The sequence below is a fragment of the Ursus maritimus genome, unplaced genomic scaffold (genome assembly GCF_017311325.1).
Source record: "Ursus maritimus isolate PB19 unplaced genomic scaffold, ASM1731132v1 scaffold_9, whole genome shotgun sequence".
NCBI lineage: Eukaryota > Metazoa > Chordata > Mammalia > Carnivora > Ursidae > Ursus > Ursus maritimus.
The window spans coordinates 1,108,332-1,126,236 of NW_024427107.1; the positions used below are offsets into that span (position 1 = coordinate 1,108,332).

The 17,905-nt window shown below is 36.3% G+C and overlaps 1 protein-coding gene across 1 annotated transcript in view; it reads right to left on the bottom strand.

Annotated features, from left to right (window-relative positions):
* The window catches only part of PRKDC (protein kinase, DNA-activated, catalytic subunit), a 227,419-nt gene that overhangs the window by 204,899 nt on the left and 4,615 nt on the right, over window positions 1-17,905 (bottom strand). The window contains exons 5-16 of the mRNA XM_008706669.2: window positions 17,586-17,694; window positions 16,920-17,032; window positions 16,723-16,822; window positions 10,724-10,779; window positions 10,607-10,637; window positions 9,809-9,966; window positions 6,242-6,388; window positions 4,309-4,473; window positions 3,681-3,849; window positions 3,319-3,368; window positions 2,565-2,690; window positions 1,153-1,305 (exon numbers count right to left, since the gene is read on the bottom strand). Coding sequence (XP_008704891.1) covers window positions 1,153-1,305; window positions 2,565-2,690; window positions 3,319-3,368; window positions 3,681-3,849; window positions 4,309-4,473; window positions 6,242-6,388; window positions 9,809-9,966; window positions 10,607-10,637; window positions 10,724-10,779; window positions 16,723-16,822; window positions 16,920-17,032; window positions 17,586-17,694 — 1,377 coding nt within the window. The remainder of the gene's footprint in view (window positions 1-1,152; window positions 1,306-2,564; window positions 2,691-3,318; window positions 3,369-3,680; window positions 3,850-4,308; window positions 4,474-6,241; window positions 6,389-9,808; window positions 9,967-10,606; window positions 10,638-10,723; window positions 10,780-16,722; window positions 16,823-16,919; window positions 17,033-17,585; window positions 17,695-17,905) is intronic.

A 17,905-nucleotide genomic window follows, 5' to 3' on the forward strand; every position in this document is an offset into this window, starting at 1 on the left:
AAGAAAGAAAGAAAGAAAGAAAGAAAGAAAGAAAGAAAGAAATGCAGACTGGAAGTGTAAAGGAGGTATAGGCTTACTTGGGAAATGCTCCCAGAGGTGACCACTGACCTGACCTGTGAACTAAAAAGGCCAGGAAACAGAAGAGAGCAGAAAACAAGAAGAGAAAGAAAGTGCAAGGGAAGTCACTGAAGACAACAAAAGTGACAAACACATGTGTCCTAAGAAGCAGGTTTGTTGGCTGACACAGTTCCAGGAAGCCCCTTTCAGCACGTTTTTCAGTGAAATTATTTTTAGACATACACAAAGCATAAAAAGCAGTAAAACACACACTAGTGTTCCCATCAACCAGAATAAAAAACAGAATAATACAAATGCAATATAGTCAATGTGATAAATGGCCTTTTACTGCTTCTTTTTTTTTATCCTCTGCATATCCACCTCATTATCTCTTGTCTAACTTCATGGTATTGCAGTGGAAGTACACATGTACTAACAAGCATAATCTAATCTAAGAAAAAAAAAATCACTGGGCTGAAAAGCAAATTAGATGTTTTCCACTGGAACTCAAGCCATGCGACATTGTTGTTACAATAGTTTTACTAAAACTTGCCCTCAGATAAGAGCAGAGCAGCTTCTAGCTGGCGGCCTTAAACCATGACTTACCTTCCATCCAGGCCAGGAAATCTGGTACAAAAAAAAGGGAGGGTGTATTCTTCCTTTCCTGACTATTGCCTATATTCTACTATCTCAAGAATACATTTAATACTTTGCACCCTGACTGTGGAGTTTCCTTAGCTATAAACAAGAGGAATCCTAGGCTTCCCTATCCTGCTGCAAAAAGTCACCTCTACGCAAGGTAAGAGTTGACTCTTTACTATTTCTAAGAAATGAGTAACAAGCCTAGTAAACAACTTTTTAAAATAAATGGTTTTAAAATATTAAACATATAAATTACTTTTTGAACAAATCTAGGAATAACATTTTCTACACATTGGGCTATTCAAACAGCAAAGTATCAATAAACACACATGAATGCCGCAGAAATCATTTCCTGCAATGTGCTACAAATGTGGTATTTTCCCCTGGATGCCTGCATACAAAGAGAGCTGGTATAAAAATGATGCAAAATTATTATTGACAAAAACTTCTAACCTCGTGTTCCCCAACATTCTGTTTCTCTAGCGTAAGATCCAATTTCTCAATAATCTTCAAAACTGATTTGACAAATTCATCATATAGCAAATGATTCAGATTTTGAAGGGAGGAATTCACAAAGAGAAATGCTTCATCTGCTAAAAGAGAATCCTTTAAATAAAGAAAAATAATAAAGCTCAAAATTTTATGCAAAAAAGTATCAAGGCATATATGTATATGCATATTTAGGCATCACAGAAACTTCTGTGTAAACTGTAGCAGATTTACCTGGAAGTTTTCAAGCTCCAAGACACTTTCCTAAATTAGGACAGTATCATTTCAGTCAGATATGACCTACCCAGGCATGTAACAGATACTTACTAAGTACACAGTAACAAATGAGATTTAGGCCAATCCTTGTCAAAGCATTTATCAATGTGTCTGTGTGTGTGTCTGTGCGTGTGTAAAAACACATATGTATACTATACACACACATTATGTACTTATGTTTGTAGAAATACACATGCATATACATTTATATATATACATATAAATATGCACGCATGCACATATATATACATGCAAGCATACATACATGTGAATAAATGTATACCTACCCTCAGAATGGACTTAAAAGTATAATTTGTCATTTCTATGAAAATGAAACTATTCTACTATTCCAAAAATATAGGCCAATTACTCTGCCTTTACTCAAATATTCTATGCAACTTGACCTCAAAATATAGGAATATTTAATGTCACATATAAGAAAGAAATATTGTAGGTAAAATTACTAACACTGTTAAACTATTTTACCTCAATATGAAAACAAATAAAAACTTACAAGATTTTTCACAGGATAGAAATCATCTATGGACAAATATTGTTTTTCCTAGGCTGTAATGTTTTGTCAAAGTCTATGATAAAACGGTGGCAAAAACCAGGCTTAAAGTTGACATCCAAGAAAACATCTACCAGAAACATTAAGCAGAAGGCATTATTCTAATCATAAATAACATAAATAACTGTACACCAATCTTCTTCACACCCACTCAATCAGTGAGATTTATCTCTTTTTAATCTTCACCTTTAACAAATAACACCAAGCTCTTCCATGGTAACAATACTGTTATACTTTTGTTACCTAGGAGGCTGGATCTGTTAGGAAGAATAACTTAGCATCAAACATACTACACTGGCTACCCAAGGATGAAATGAGGACTCAGCTATGGCAATTATTAAGTTTACATAAGTTCTATGATTTTGTTCTTATACCATTTTAATTTTTTATTACTCAAAGTACTTTTTAAAAAAACAATGGAAAAGTTAGTAAACTTTAATTCTGAAATAAGAAAGTCCTAAGGGTAAAACTATGGAGACTAATTAGAGGAAAAAGGGTACTTTCATAACTTTAAAATAGTCATTTTTACCATCATCTGGTCACAACTCAGGAGACTTCTAAAAAGATCCAAATAGTCTTTATATGTGGGCACTTTCCATTTGCCAGTTCTAACTTCCCCTGATGCACGATAGTCTTCAGATTCAGACTCAACACCCTGGGCAGGAAGACAACACACCAATATTTACTGGTGGATTCACAAAAAAAGCACGGCTGCCAGAATGTTCTGATTTTCAGAGTCTTCTAAGCTAAAACACTTGCTAGTAGGAGACTACAATTTGATTTAGAAAGATAGTATAGCATGAAAGGATAATAAGCAAGCTGAAAAAGAAATCATGATTTTTCCAATAGGGACTAAAATAGTGATGCAAGAACAAATATTTCAAAATAATACCTAAGGAATGTGTTAAGAGTCATTTATCTCACTTTCCTACTCAGGTCAATCTTCCACCTCAACCTACTTCCTATAACTTCAAGTAACTACGATATGCTTTCCATGACACATCTAAGCAATTCTGTCTCAGAGTTTCGAGATAGAAAACATTCCCTTCTTATAAAAATGTGTAAATAATAGTGAAGTCACATTTAAGGATGTTCCATAACTTAGGAGAAGTTTACTCACCTGAAAAAATAGAGGGGCATTACGTCCTACACTTTTCAAAATGTGAGGCATGGCTAACAGCTAAAAGGACATTTTTGTGTATTTACACACTAAAAACCCCAGTATCACTTCTAACTTTCAGTAACAAAAGACTAAATACCAAAACATTAGATTCGGAATTTACCTTTTGAAGGATCACTGGCTTAGAACATATTCTGATTAAACCCTGATGCACTGAAAAAAGAAAATGAAAACAAAAATAAAGGAAACAACAAAAAATAAACCATTATTTCACTGAATGTAACTATATCTCTCAATTTTTTCCTTTTAGTTTAATATCTTTAGTTTAAAATTTTGGACTATTAAGACTCAGAAACAAAATTTTTTTGAAAAAATTCAAAAAAAGGATGGAAAAAGAAGGTTTTGATCTACCAAAATATGAGTTTTCCAAGAGACATCAAAAGATATGAATGGTATCTATATCAAACAACATGTTAAGTATTCGTCATTCATCATCATAAAAATAAGGGTGAGTTCCAAACTTACCCACGGTACTGATGCAATTCCAGAGAACTGGTCCTTTTCCCCCTAAAGCTAGGAAAACTTTCACTATGGCTTTACAACACACTGACTGCATTTTTGGACTATACTGTGGGAAACTGTCTATCTGTACCACCATGAGATGTTCCAGAACCGGAGTATACACCTCAGGAACCTACCAGAAATGGAGAGCAAACTAAGAGTTAGAAGAGGGAATAAATATAGGAATAATACAAATATCCAAAGTAATTACAACTCAAGTGGATACATGTTAGATAAATGAAAAACCTGGCTTATATCTAATCTACTGATAAGCTGAATACTTATTGTGACTGCCTAAAAAAATCAGAGTAAAGCTTTTTGAATGATACTTAAGGCGCAATTCTATCCCGAGCAATCTTAATCTTTTAGAAAGATAAAATGAGTAACAAATAATTTTTCCTGCTTTGGATAACAAAAAGTCAAGTTTCATGACAATAATTGTATTAACACAAAGTACTAATTAAAAATGTCACCTTGATCACAATGGTGCCTGTACTAAATGCATACAATTTATATGACTCCATGAAATTATCTAAAGAACTGAGATTGAACAGTCAAAATCATGCTCAGTTTAATTAATTATTTCACTTACTGTATCAAGGTAAAGCAAGACACTTGCAATAGACTGGAGGAAACTTGGCATGTGGTAAACGTGGTCATCAACAGTGTCTATCTGGGTAAGGAACAGCTGCTTGCAGCGCTGAATGAGCTCTACATACATGAAGTCAACATCTTTCGCATTTATAACCTTGCAAGGCTTTTGGAAAGGTAAAAAAAGTCTTTATCAATCTTATCAATGCCAAAATAATGATATTTAAGTTGTCATGTTAAGCCATGTGATTATAAGCTGAATATTATAAGCTTTTTAATGGAGATGAAAGTTATAAAATACAATATATCTCATAAAGATGCTTTTAAAAATAATCCATAATAATATTCTAAATATGTATTTATACACAAAAATCGTTTTTTTAAATTTTTTTAAAAGATTTTATTTATTTATTTGACAGAGACAGCCAGCGAGAGAGGGAACACAAGCAGGGGGAGTGGGAGAGGAAGAAGCAGGCTTCTAGCGGAGAAGCCTGATGTGGGGCTCGATCCCAGAACGCCGGGATCATACCCTGAGCCGAAGGCAGATGCTTAACAACTGCGCCACCCAGGCGCCCCTATACGTAAAAATCTATTAATGGTCAACTATTCTAGATTTAGATGGTAGCTATCAAAGACAAATGAGATGCTGTCTGTGCCCTATTAGGCTAGTCACCTAGAGAGGGAAACTGAGAAGTAAACTCAAAGCTGGAAAATGCTACTACACTGCCCTATACACTACACCCAGAGCCATCTTTATAACTCAAAATTTGATAATGCTACTACCTAGCTTCAGATTTTTCAAAGGCTTCTTCGGACCTCAGATCTAATCTAGCTTCCCTGAGGATCTGACTAGTTAATCTTTTTAGAGTCCTCTCCCTTTTTCTTTGTCTGTCATGCTCCAGCTACACTGTGAACATATTCTAACTACAGTGAACAAGTTGAAGTCGGTTAGACCATAGTGTATGAAGTTGAAAATTCCATGTTCTCATTTACCTCCGAGCCTTCTCACATACTGGTTCTTCTGCCCTGTATATACTCAAAGGAGCCAACAGAGACAAATGAAGATGAAGATTAAAAAGAGCAAGAGGAGGAAGGACCATTTGGAAGCCGATGAGAAAATGATCAGAAATGGAATGAGTAGTGAGAGTATTAAGCTGGGAAGAAGGACTCTAATGGAGTAGACGCTGATGGGTAGATCTGTAGAAAGACAGGTAGCAAGTGATTTTCTCTATAAAGCATTAGTCACAGAGATCCACTAAGAGGGAAATAACTATAGTTATAATCGATATATTTTAATGCTTTTTTTTTTTTTTTAGAGAGAGGGAGGGGGAGAGACAGAGAAGGGGGAAGGGGGAAAGGGAGAGAAAGAATCTTAAGCAGATTCCACGCCCAACACAGAGCCTGTGCGGGGCTCCCTCTCATAACCCTGAGATCATGACCTAAGCGGAAATCAAGAGTCGTACGCTCAACTGACTGAGCCACCAAGGTACCCCATCAATACTCTTAAATATACTTCTGTCGTAAGAACCTCTCTTTCTAAAACACTGAGTGACATCAACTATAATTTTACTTCATAAATAATCGGCAGCATAGCACAGTAGAAAAAACATGGTGTTTTAAGTCTTCAAACTTGAATTTACATCTTGGTTCTGTCAATTATTAACTGTGTGTCCTTTGACAAGTTACCTAATTTCTCTAGGTCTCAGTTTCCTCATTTGTAAAGTGGAATAATACTCCTAAAAGCTTGTAGGAGAGTTACAAAAATTTGAAATAATATGTATACAGAATCCTAATACATAGCTGGCATTGAAAAAACAAGTTAACAACAAAGCAAGTACAATACTGTCACAAGTGTGAGATGTTATTCAAAAATGCAATAAATTATATTCCCTTAAACAGTCAAAATGAAACTAAAAAGAATTAACGAGCCATACTCCTGCAAAAAGTCCATATCCACGAATAGCAATGGATAAATCTTTGCTGTTTGAATCCATGTTCCTGATGATTCCATAGAATTGCTCCATAAAGTACTGTAGCTTACTCTTATGCATTTCTGCATCTTTCGCCACCATAAAAGAAATCTGCAAATAATAATATTTACTTTTTAGAAATATTCAATAGGAAAACAAAGCAATCTATTAAAATGTAAAAAGGCTAGAATTGTTTAATTAGATACTATCAATGTGTTGTTATAATTCCACACAATCGCTTTTATTGATAAAGAACTACCACTTCAATTTGCTTAGTCTGCATCAAGTTTAGAAAAGACACTCTCTATTGCATGTGATGCATTTTCCCTGGAGAAAGGCACTGAAGGAGACCAGGCCAGTGCAGGAAGACATGCACAAAAACCAGGTTTTGAAGTTAGGCTCCCTGATGAAGCAGAAAGCATAGTTAGAGCTCATCTGTAACTCACAGCATGGTGTAGAGTCGTGCAGGCCCAGCAGCCAGCGAGTTCAGAATTAACAGACCCAGTGTCTCATTAGGGCAACACAAAACAGAGCTCAGGACTCACAATCAGACAGAAACACAAAGCATCTCATCTTTCAAAAAAAAAAATAAGCTACACACTGTAAAGCTTGAATTAGGTGAGGCAAGGGAAAAAAGTACTTTGAGAAGCAAGTCGATCTCCACCTAACCACACTGTGACAGTAATCTAAATGCAAGAACTAATACAAACGTTCAAAAAATCATTCCTAATTGCAGCATAAAGACTGTCCACAAAGACAAGTATGGAAAGAATCTAGATAATTATCAAAGGCAGAAAAAAGATATCCACCTTTCATTGCCAACCTACCAACACACACACCCTAATCCTGCACGAAACCCCATTTATTTTAGAAGAATGGGGTATTATATATATTCTGCCTCAAAATTTCCTTCTTCACAAGCATATCAGGAACATGTTCCTCAAGATGTTAGGAAACACTATCAACTTACTTAATCACAGAATAGTTTTTCACTTTATGAATATACTAAAATGTTTATACATTTATGAACTGTTTCTAATTTTTTATTATTGTGCTTTCAGCAAACATCCTTTTTATACATTATTATCCAATTGTTTTCTGCATATAGTAGCAAAAAGTTGGAAACAATTATCCAACAACAGAGGACAAATATAAATACGACTTAAATATAAATATAATTGTATGTATTAATTATGTTGCCATTACAAATTAATCATGCAGCTCTCAACACTCTATCAGGAAAACATACCCACCACAACGGAAAATCATAAAGTCACAGAAATTATGAATATTCCTTTATGTCAAGATATTGCTCTTCTTCTATCCCCATTCCTTTCCCTTGAGAAGGGAATGAAAGGAAGTATAGCGGGAGAGAAAGGAGGACAGAGTAAGGGACAGAGAAAGGGAGGGGGAGGTCTAGAAGCAATGCCACTAAAATGGTGATTTTTTTTTTCTTAATGGTAGGATTTCAGAAGATTTTAACAGTCTTCTTTGAACACTTCTATTTTTTTTTAATTCTATGCTGCTATCCTACAATGTTTATAAGAACTTTATATAAATCTATTGAAAAATTTCTTTATCTCACGAGTAATGTTTAAATTTACATATAATAGTCAAAATAATAATGGAAAAGAACGAAGCTAGAGGACATCCACCACTTAATTTCAACACTTAACATAAAGCTAGAATAACCAAGGCAGTGAGGTACTATTGTAGAACAGACAGATGAATGGAACAAAATAGAGAATCCACCAATAAACCCTATCAATTGATTTTTGACAAACGTACCAAGGTAAGTCACTGGGGAAAGAAGAGTCTTTTCAACAAATGATCAAATGATGCTCACAGCTAAAAATGGGGGGGGGGGGAACAACTTTCAACCCTTACCTTACACCATACACAAAAACTAATTCAAAATGGACTACAGACCTAAATGTAAATGTTGAAACTATGAACTATAAAACTTCTTGAAGAAAACTAGAGAAAATCTCTATGACTATGAGATAGGCAAAAATTTCTTAGGACGTAGAAAGGAAGAACAAGTTGGAAAACTGGTAAACTGGACTTAAACTTTAAAACATCTGTTCTTTCAAAGATGCTCCTAAGAAAACATCTGCTTTTTCAAAGATGCCACAGAAATTATTTGCAATATTTTTAGATGTAGAGAACTCTCACAATTTATAAAAAGATATACAACCAACTTTAAAATAAACAAAATAGCTGAATGAATACCTCACAAATATATGAAGGCTAGAAACTATAGGAAAAAAGATCATTATCAACAATCACCATGGAAATTCAAATTATAACCACAGTAAGGTAACATCGTACACACGAGAAGAGATAAAATTGAAAAGACCAACAGTACCCTGTGTTAATGAGGAAGTGGGCTAACAGAAGCTCCCATGCATTGCTGGTGGGAATTAAACTGGTGCAACAAGCTTGAAAGGAGTTCGGCAGTTCCTTATAGTTTAATATATATCTACCTTATGATCCAGTAATTCCACTTCTAGGTTTTTACTCAAGAGAGTAAAAATGTATGTCCACAAAAACACTTTGTCACAATGTTCTTAACTGTTTATTTAAAATAACCCCAAGGTGGAAACAACCCAATTGTCCATAAACAGACTGTGTATATCCCTACAACGGGATACTGTCTGTGCCGCCGTTCAGATAGGTCTTCATGGAATAGCTTGTAAATTTAACTACCATTTATAACATTGCTCCAAACAACACTTTTGGTGACTCTTTTTTTTTTTTGAAGATTTTATTTATTTATTTGACAGAGAGAAAGCCAGCGAGAGAGGGAACACAAGCAGGGCGATTGGGAAAGGAAGAAGCAGGCTCCCAGTGAAGCAGGGATCTGGGATCACGCCCTGAGCTGAAGGCAGACGCTTAATGACTCAGCCACCCCGGTGCCCCTTTTGGTGACTCTTAAAAGAGTTTTCCATCAGAGACAACCCAACCAGTCTAATTCCGTAACACCTGGCCTGAACATCAAGTATTTCTAGACATGTCTGGATTCTCAGAGCCACAAGTATATTCCCTCTAGCCAACTGAGATACATTTCCAAATTTGCAGGCTCAATTCTACAATCACACCCTAACTAGATGGAAAATACACAAGGGCAAATGGACTCTTCTTGTTCTTGAAGTAGGGTACAACATAAACATCTTAACATGACAGCTGGCCCTCACCTCTCAGGAGATGCTTCCTCACCCCCACATGGCTGTCCCTGGCTCAGAGGATCCTCAATCCCCCGGCCTTTCTTCCTTCTACCTCCTCATTGCCATTTCTCATGTCCATTAGACTCCCTCAGTATTGGCTCTGAGGCTGTGATCAGATCTGGTATCTTCCTACCTTTCTTTCAGTCCTGCTGCCACCCATGCGGCTGATTAATAACCAAGGTTCTTTATTTAAATACTACAGAAGCTAATAGATCAACCTGTATTCATTTTTCAAACGTGCATGCACAAAACTGAAATTTAATTTTTTGCATGGAAAAAATATTTTTAAATAAAAGTTGAGTACCTGTTTCAGAAAAGATTCCAGAGCTGAATGTGCAGCTTTTTTCAATTCTACATTCGAATGACTACACCATTTTGACAGTACTTCAAATAAAGAAACGTAGTTGTCCAGAAGGCACGTGCTAAACTGAGATGCATGCAGGGTAAATAAGCATAAGCCAGCTGCAATTGCAAAAACCATTATATTTAAAATAGAACAACAAAAAGCAGAATAAAAAACTAAGAAAACTTTAAGTATATGTCAAAACTAAAACTGTTCATGAAGATCCACTACCATTATACTATAATGAATAACGTAGGGATTTTGATCAAAGTTCTAACACTGCCAATCTTCATTTGAATCAATAAGCCAATTACCCCCAAAACCAAAGTTCAGAAGGAGAATCAGGGTTTATTTAGATAAAGTCAGTATCAAACAATCTGGATCTCCTAAAAGATGTTCTAATTTTTTTAAATCATGTAATAGAAGTGTGACCATCTAACCAGAGTTTGCATGCTAAAAACAAAGTCTCCGAGAGCCTCCCTGTAAGTAACTATGTATGTGAAACATCAGAGACATTCTCATACATACGCTCACTCATAGTTTAAGCAAAAGTTTATTCAAGACCTTAATTTAAAAATCTGAAATATTCAGGAGGGCACATATTGCATGGTGCACTGGGTGTTATACACAACTAATGAATCATCGAGCCTTACATCGGAAACCGGGGATGTACTGTATGGTGACTAACATAATATAATAAAAAATCATTTAAAAAAAAAAAATCTGAAATATTCCATCTTATTAAATATACAATCTTACCTAAGGGTACCGCATATCTCTTCAGATCAATCTATTTATAAAAAAAAGAAAAGTACCATCAATGTTTGACAATTACAAGTCTCAGCTATAAAAGAATTAAAGTAATATTAACCCTACCTGAGGACGAATTGCCTTTAACGCAAAATCAAAAATCTCCCTTGAAGTCTGGGGATCTGGGTGAAAAACAAAAAGAAGCCTCCATTACAAATCCCAACACTATCATCTGGCAAACCTCACAAACACTTTTCAACCAACAGCTTTTTTCTCATATAGCTCAAATTCAGAAATTACACCTTCAAACATTCATTTCAGCTGAAGAGCTGCAAGCTATGACTGCTGCAGTTATTACCATAGAAAAGTAAGAAAAAAAAGTGTAACAAGGACATGAGCTTCAATTCCACCTCATCACTACAAGCTCTGTTATGTAATCTCTCAGGGCCTCAGTTTTCTCATCTATAAAAAGGGACGCTATATGGCTTCTTTGAGAGTCGTATGGAGGATTAGGTAAGGCCAAGCACACGATCATCACCCCCGTGCTGCCAGGCTTTTATTCAGCACATAGTACACCAAATTACTATGGGAATTACAAATGTGAATAAAATATGATCTTTGACCTTAGTAAACTCATCACCTAAAGATAAAACAGTTATACAAGTATAACCCAAGACTCTTATCCTGACCTGACAGACATCACAATTATTTAACTGTCTCCCACCAGTATTCACTGCAGCTATCCAGAAACCAAGCTTTACTCATCACTAAGTTCTCTGCCCTTGTAACAGTGACTTGCAAACAGCAGAGGCTCAAAAATTGTTCGCTTTGATTGAAAGGACTGATACATTTAAAAACACAGCCCAACTGTGAAAGAAGATAGAGGGAAAAGGGGTCAGAGAGGGTTTAAGAGGAGAGAAACATCAGCATGTCTATAGAATAATGTCACAAAAGAGATATTTAAAAAGGTGTAAAATGCCTTAAAAGAGATATTTGAAAAGCTCCTTATATCTAATATAAGGAGAGATTTCTTCTGGCTATGAGTATTCAAGACGTGCTTTACAGACACGGCAGCACTTGAGCTGGGCCTAAAAGAATGGGAACTAATTCGAAAAAAGGTCATTCTAATACCAATAGAAAGTGACCGTGTAGACACAGGTGTACAGACTCAAAGGCATGAGGTACCTGTCAGCACACAGTTGGTCTAGAATGGGTGGACTCAGGTGAACACAGTGAGTCGCAGGAATGCAAGGGCCTGAGCTCTCAGCAGTGGGAATGGACATCACCTCCATGACCTTTCCCACACTCTGCTCTCCTACGTCCACCTCTGCTTTCTAGTAGACCACTCCCTCTGCAAGCATGTTCTTGTATTTACTTTTTGGTTGTGGCAAAATATATATAACAGAGTATTTTCCATGTTAACCATGTGTAAGTGTACAATTCAGTGGCGTTAAATACATTTACACTGTCATGTACTCACCACCATTTCTATACCCAAAGCATTTTCAACATACCCTACAGAAAGGCCGTAGCCATTAAACACTAACCCCTGCCCCCCCAGCCCCTGGTAACCTTGATTCTACTTTCTAAACCTATAAATTTCCCTGTTCCTGCTACCTCATACAGTATTTATACCTTTGTGACTGGCTTACCTCACAGCGTAATGTTCTCTAGTCCACATGTTGTAGCATGGCACAGTATTTCCCTCCTTTTTTACGTCTGAGTAATATTCTGTTGTGTGTATATACTACATTTGTTTATCCACTCATCTGTTGATGGACACTTGGGTTATTTCTCCCTTTTAGCTATTATGGACAGTGTTTCTAGGAACATAAGTGTACACATTCTGGTAACTATTTCTAAAAACCCTCTCTTGCCGCCTTGTCCCCTTCAGCCATACATTTCTTTGGTCTCCTCTGTTGTTAAGATTTCTCTAAAGGGTTTTCTGCAGACAACCTCCACTTCCTCCCTTCCGTTCCACCTTGTCTTCACCCTACTAAACCTTTAACCTGCTATCCAGCTTGCCCGCTAACAGTCAACTGAACCTGCCTGGACCCACTCTGCAGCTCTGGTGGCTTTGCATTCAGACTCCACCCAGAGCGAAGCACCTTACATCCTTGCCCCATTTTCTCTGTACCCGCTCCCCAGCTGATCTTGCTCACACTCACAGTCTCACATATAACCTCTATGCTGAAAACTTCCAAATTTATATCTTAAAGTCTAATTTCACCTGAAAGATCTAGTCTTACATATGCAACCATACCCTTAAAATCTAAGCTGAGACATTCCATAGCTTCTATTGTTAAACATGTCCAAAACAAAAAGCCAGGTTTTGCCTGAAACCTGCCCCACCCAGCTTAAACACCACTGCACCTACTTCAGCTGCTCACGGCCACACTCAAGAGCAAAGTCTCTCAATCCTACACCAAAACAAATCCTACATTCAAGAGCAGTCAAGTGGACCCCTGTAAAACATCAACTAGCCCATACCTATTCATTAGAGAAAAAAACATGGTTTCTCATACATGTGGAATAAAATTCCAGCTCAGAATCCCCTCACACACTGACCCCATATCCTGTGCAATCTCTCCCCAGGCACTCTCTGTGTGCCACTGTGCTCCAGACATGCCAGTTCTCTCGAACCCTTCTGACCACTGTGCGCTGCCTAGGCTTGAAAGCTGGGTACTTGCTGATCCCTCTGCCTAGCATGCTCTTCTGAGCTCTTTCCCAGCTGTCTCCTCGCCATCCTGCAGGCCTTAGCTTCTTCTTGCCTCCTCACAAAGAACCAGCAAGCTGTATACATCCTCTACCCTCTCCATACTCTGATATTCCTATTTGCTGTACCCAATTTGTTTCCATAATTGAACCCTGAAATCTGTAATAGCCTGTTCATCTATTTATTGTCTGTTTCCTCTAATAAACTGAGTTCATGATGGTAGGAATCTGGCGATTTTGATCACTGAATCCAACACTTAATTCATCATTCTTTAGATAGAAGGCACCCAAGAAACACATACTCTGTGAATGAAAATACTAGTATTTAGTGCTTGATGTCACATAATCATGGCACGACAGAAAAACTATAAATTATAGCCTCAGACCAAGGTTTAATTCCTAGTCTTGCCACTTATTGGTTATATAATTTACTACTGCTACTGTAACAAACTATCACAAAGTGAGTGGCTTAAAAAATACATATTTGTTACTATACAGTTCTGGAGATGAGAAATCCGAATGGGTCTCACTGAGGTAAAATCAGGGTGTCAGCAGGGCTGTTTTCCTTTCTGGAGGCTTCAGGGGATTAGAATGAGACTGTCACCGGGAGCCATTACTCTGCTACCACATCGGTTGTGTGACTTTGGGCAAGTAACTTATCTTAGTTCTAGTTTCCTAATCTAAAAAACAAAGCTATTATTTCCTAAGAGAGTTATTGCTGGGATTGTCCTTGCAACTATTCTAGAATAGTCTTTAGCACATGGTAAATTAAGCAATAGGTGCTGTTATTTTTCTTAAACTGTATTTGTTCACTGAATATCAATTAATATGCCAAGCAAATAAAAGACAAATCAGCAACATTACCTGCCAGCAGGTGCAAGTGACAGAAATAAACATATAACCTGATAAATTAAAAATACATCGTAGGAAGTGCTGTAACAGTAGAATATAGAAGCCAGAGAAAGTGACTCATCTCAGGGGAATCATAAAGGTTTCCAATGCGTGATCTGTGAGCAAGGACATGATGAAATAGAAAGCTGGCAACAGAATATGGGACAGATAAGAGAGAAAATAAAAGAAGAGAAATCACATAGAGCTGATACAACATCCTTGGTAAGCAATAGAAAGGTGAGTAAAAACATTAGGTTGAAACATGAAATTGCTGTTTTTGTAGGTCAAAAATCATTGGATGTTGGAATATAAAAATATTGGATATTGGAATTTCATAAGTTTCAACCTAATAAAAGTAAACACAGGAAGTAGAACAATTTGGCAATTACTCGGACAGAAATGCTAAGAAAGAGCAAATAGAGAATTTTTTGTCATTTAAAGAATCTTTTAGTGTTAAAAGTTTTCATTGCCTTTTAAGAAGAAATGAATTTCATAATGCATATAATGTCATCCTAGCTAGATTATCCTCTAAAACTTTAATTTTCAGATATTACAAGAAAGCGTTATAACTATAAAGCATATTAAACAAACTTTAAAATTCATAGGCAAGAATCTGTATCCTAAGAATTACAAAACGCTGATGGAAGAAATCAAAGACCTAAATAAATGGAGAGAGAAACTGTGTTCATGGATTGGAAAATTTAGCATAGCAAAGATGTCAGTTCTCTCCAGATTAATATACAGGTTTAATGCAATGACTATCAAAATCCAGGCAAGGTGTTTTGTAGACACAAACTTATTCTAGAATATACATGGAAAAGCATAGCACTTAAATGATTTCAGGGGCACCTGGGTGGCTTAGTCAGTAAAGCCTCTGCCTTTGGCTCAGGTCATGATCCCGGGGTCCTGGGATAGAGCCCCGGTCAGGCTCCCGGAGTTTGCTTCTCCCTCTGCCCCCCCACCCCCGTTGTACTTCCTCTCTCTTGCTATCTCAAATAAAATCTTTTTAAAAAATAAGTTAATAAATAAATGATTTCAAAAGCAGTTCTTTTGCGGACTCCTGGGTGGCTCAGGTGGTTAAGCATCTGCCTTCGGCTCAGGTCATGATCCCAGGGTCCTGGGATCCAATTCCATATCAGGCTCCTTGCTCTGCGGGGAGCTTGCTTCTTTCTCTGCCTGCCACTCCCCCTGCTTGTGTGTGCACATGCTCTCTTTCTCTCTCTGACAAATAAATAAATAAAATCTTAAAAAAAAAAAAAGTAGTTCTTTTAAAAAAAAGAATAAAATGGGAGGACTTTACTCAACATTAAGGCTTACTGTATAGTTAGAGTCAAAAAGACAGTGTGGTGTTGGCAGAGGGACAAATACATAGACCAATGGAACAGAACAGAGAACTTAGAAACAGAACCACACACACATATGCACCCAAGTAACTTTTTACGTAGGCACATAAACAATTCAACAGTGATTTGGCAATGATTTCATGGACATGACAAAACCACAGGCAACAAAAGAAAAAATAGATAACTAGACTTCATCAAAATAAAAACCTTTTACACATCAAAGGACAAAAAGGCAACCCATAAAAATGGTATAAAACACTTGCAAATCAGGTATTTGGTAAGGAATTGCTATCTGAATACCCAAAGAACTCCTACAATTCAAAACAAAAAAATCAAATGATCCCATTAAAAAATTGGACAAAGAACTTAAATTACATTTCTCCAAAGAAAATATGTAAATAGCCAATAAACACATGAAAAGCCATTCAACATCACTAGTCATAAGGGAAATGCAAATGAAAACCACAATGATATGCTACTTCACACCCATTATGATGGTTATTATCAAAAACCAGGAAATATCAAGTATTGGCAAGGATATGGAGTAATTGGAATCCTTATGCATTGCTGGTGAGAATATAAAATAGTTGTAGCTGCTTTGGAAAACAATATGGCAAAAAATTAAACATAGAATTACCATATAATCCAACAATTCCACATTTGGGTATATCCCTCAAAAAATGAAAGCAGGGACTCCAACAATTACTTGCACTTTCTAGCAGCATGTTCAGAAGTCAAAAAGTAGTGGTTTGGGGTGGAGGGAGGACGGTGGTAGGGAAAAAAAGGTGGCTGTGGCTATAAAAGGATAGCAGGAGGGCTTATGGTGATGGTCTGTTTAGTATGTTGACTATGGTGGTGCATACACAAATTCGTACATGATAAAACTGCAGAGAATGAAATACACACATGCAAAGATGGGCACATAAAACTAGTGAAATGTGGGTAACGTTGGTAGATTTATCAATGTCAATATCCTGGTTATGCTATTGTACTAGTTATAAAAGAGGTCATCACTAATACAAAGTGGGTAAAGGACAAATTGAACTTCTCTGTATTACTTCTCACAACTGTGTGTGAATCTGCAATTGGTTTAAAAGTTCAAAAAAATAAACAGGCAATTCATTTTAGAATTATAGTTTTTGAATAAGAAGAAAATCAAGCAAAGTCAAACAATACCTTCTTCCATGGATTTGGTGAAGTTACACATGAGCGAAGACAATCCCTTCAGACACCCTGCCAGAACAGGCAATTTGGGCTCTCTTATTGCTGATGTCATCTTTAAAAAAAAAGAGAGAGAGAGTTTTAAAGACAGTATCACTAAAAGAGACAAACACAAAATCTTTGGAAGCAGAATAGCATAAAGTTTGCCATACCTGGGTCTTAAGTTCACCCAGAAAAGCCCGGAACAGTTTTTCTGAATTATTTATCATCTCACTAGGATGAACTTCACCTAATACTCCTAGAAGCTCATATATTTTTTCTAAAACTAAAAAATAAATTTTAGATAAGTGAAGGCCAAAAATTACATTTAAATAAACAAAAATGTATGAATAACAAAATGAGAGAATGTTCAGTTCAAAAGTAATTTCACAATAAGACAGAAAATATCTAGTTTTATGTACCAGAATCTTTCCTGATAAATTTTATGCCAAACTACTATTATAAACTAAGTTACATCTGACATGTGTTGTGAGTTTTCTTTTCTTTCTTTCTTTCTTCTTTTTTTTTTTTTTTTTTTTGCAAGCTTTCTATTTAAAGAAATCATTTCATGGGGCACCTGGCTGGTTCAGTCAGTACAGCATACAACACTGGGTGTGTAGCCTATTTAAAATAAAATAAATCATTTCATCAAGATTAAACTCTCAGAAGCAGAAGTCTTAACATGTTTTGTTTATTTTCACTTGGGTTTGTTTTCAGCAAAAAAGGATTAATCTGTAAAATATATAAATGCTTTAGTAGGGAAAAACCTAAGTTTTACACTAATTTTTTTATTGCCAATTTGTTAAAATAGTTAAAAATAACATTTGAATGCATCTCACCTGTATCCTGTATTTTTGTTTTCGATGCAAGTTCTCCATAGAATTTGCTAAATAATTCTCCAATTCTAAATTCATCCATGAGTCTAGAACTTCTTAAAGTCCGAAGTAACTAAAATAATACAAACTAGCATTGTCTATACAGGAAAATAATGACAAGGCTTCCTCTTCTGCACTGTTTCTACACAACAAAGCTCCAGAATCACATGTCTCTAGGGGATTTCCTTGGCCTCTTGGCACTCCTATCTAGCCTCATTATTTGGGAGGTAGAGCTTGAGGTGGGTAGTAGAACACAGGGGTTATAAAGGGAAAGAGGGTGTAGA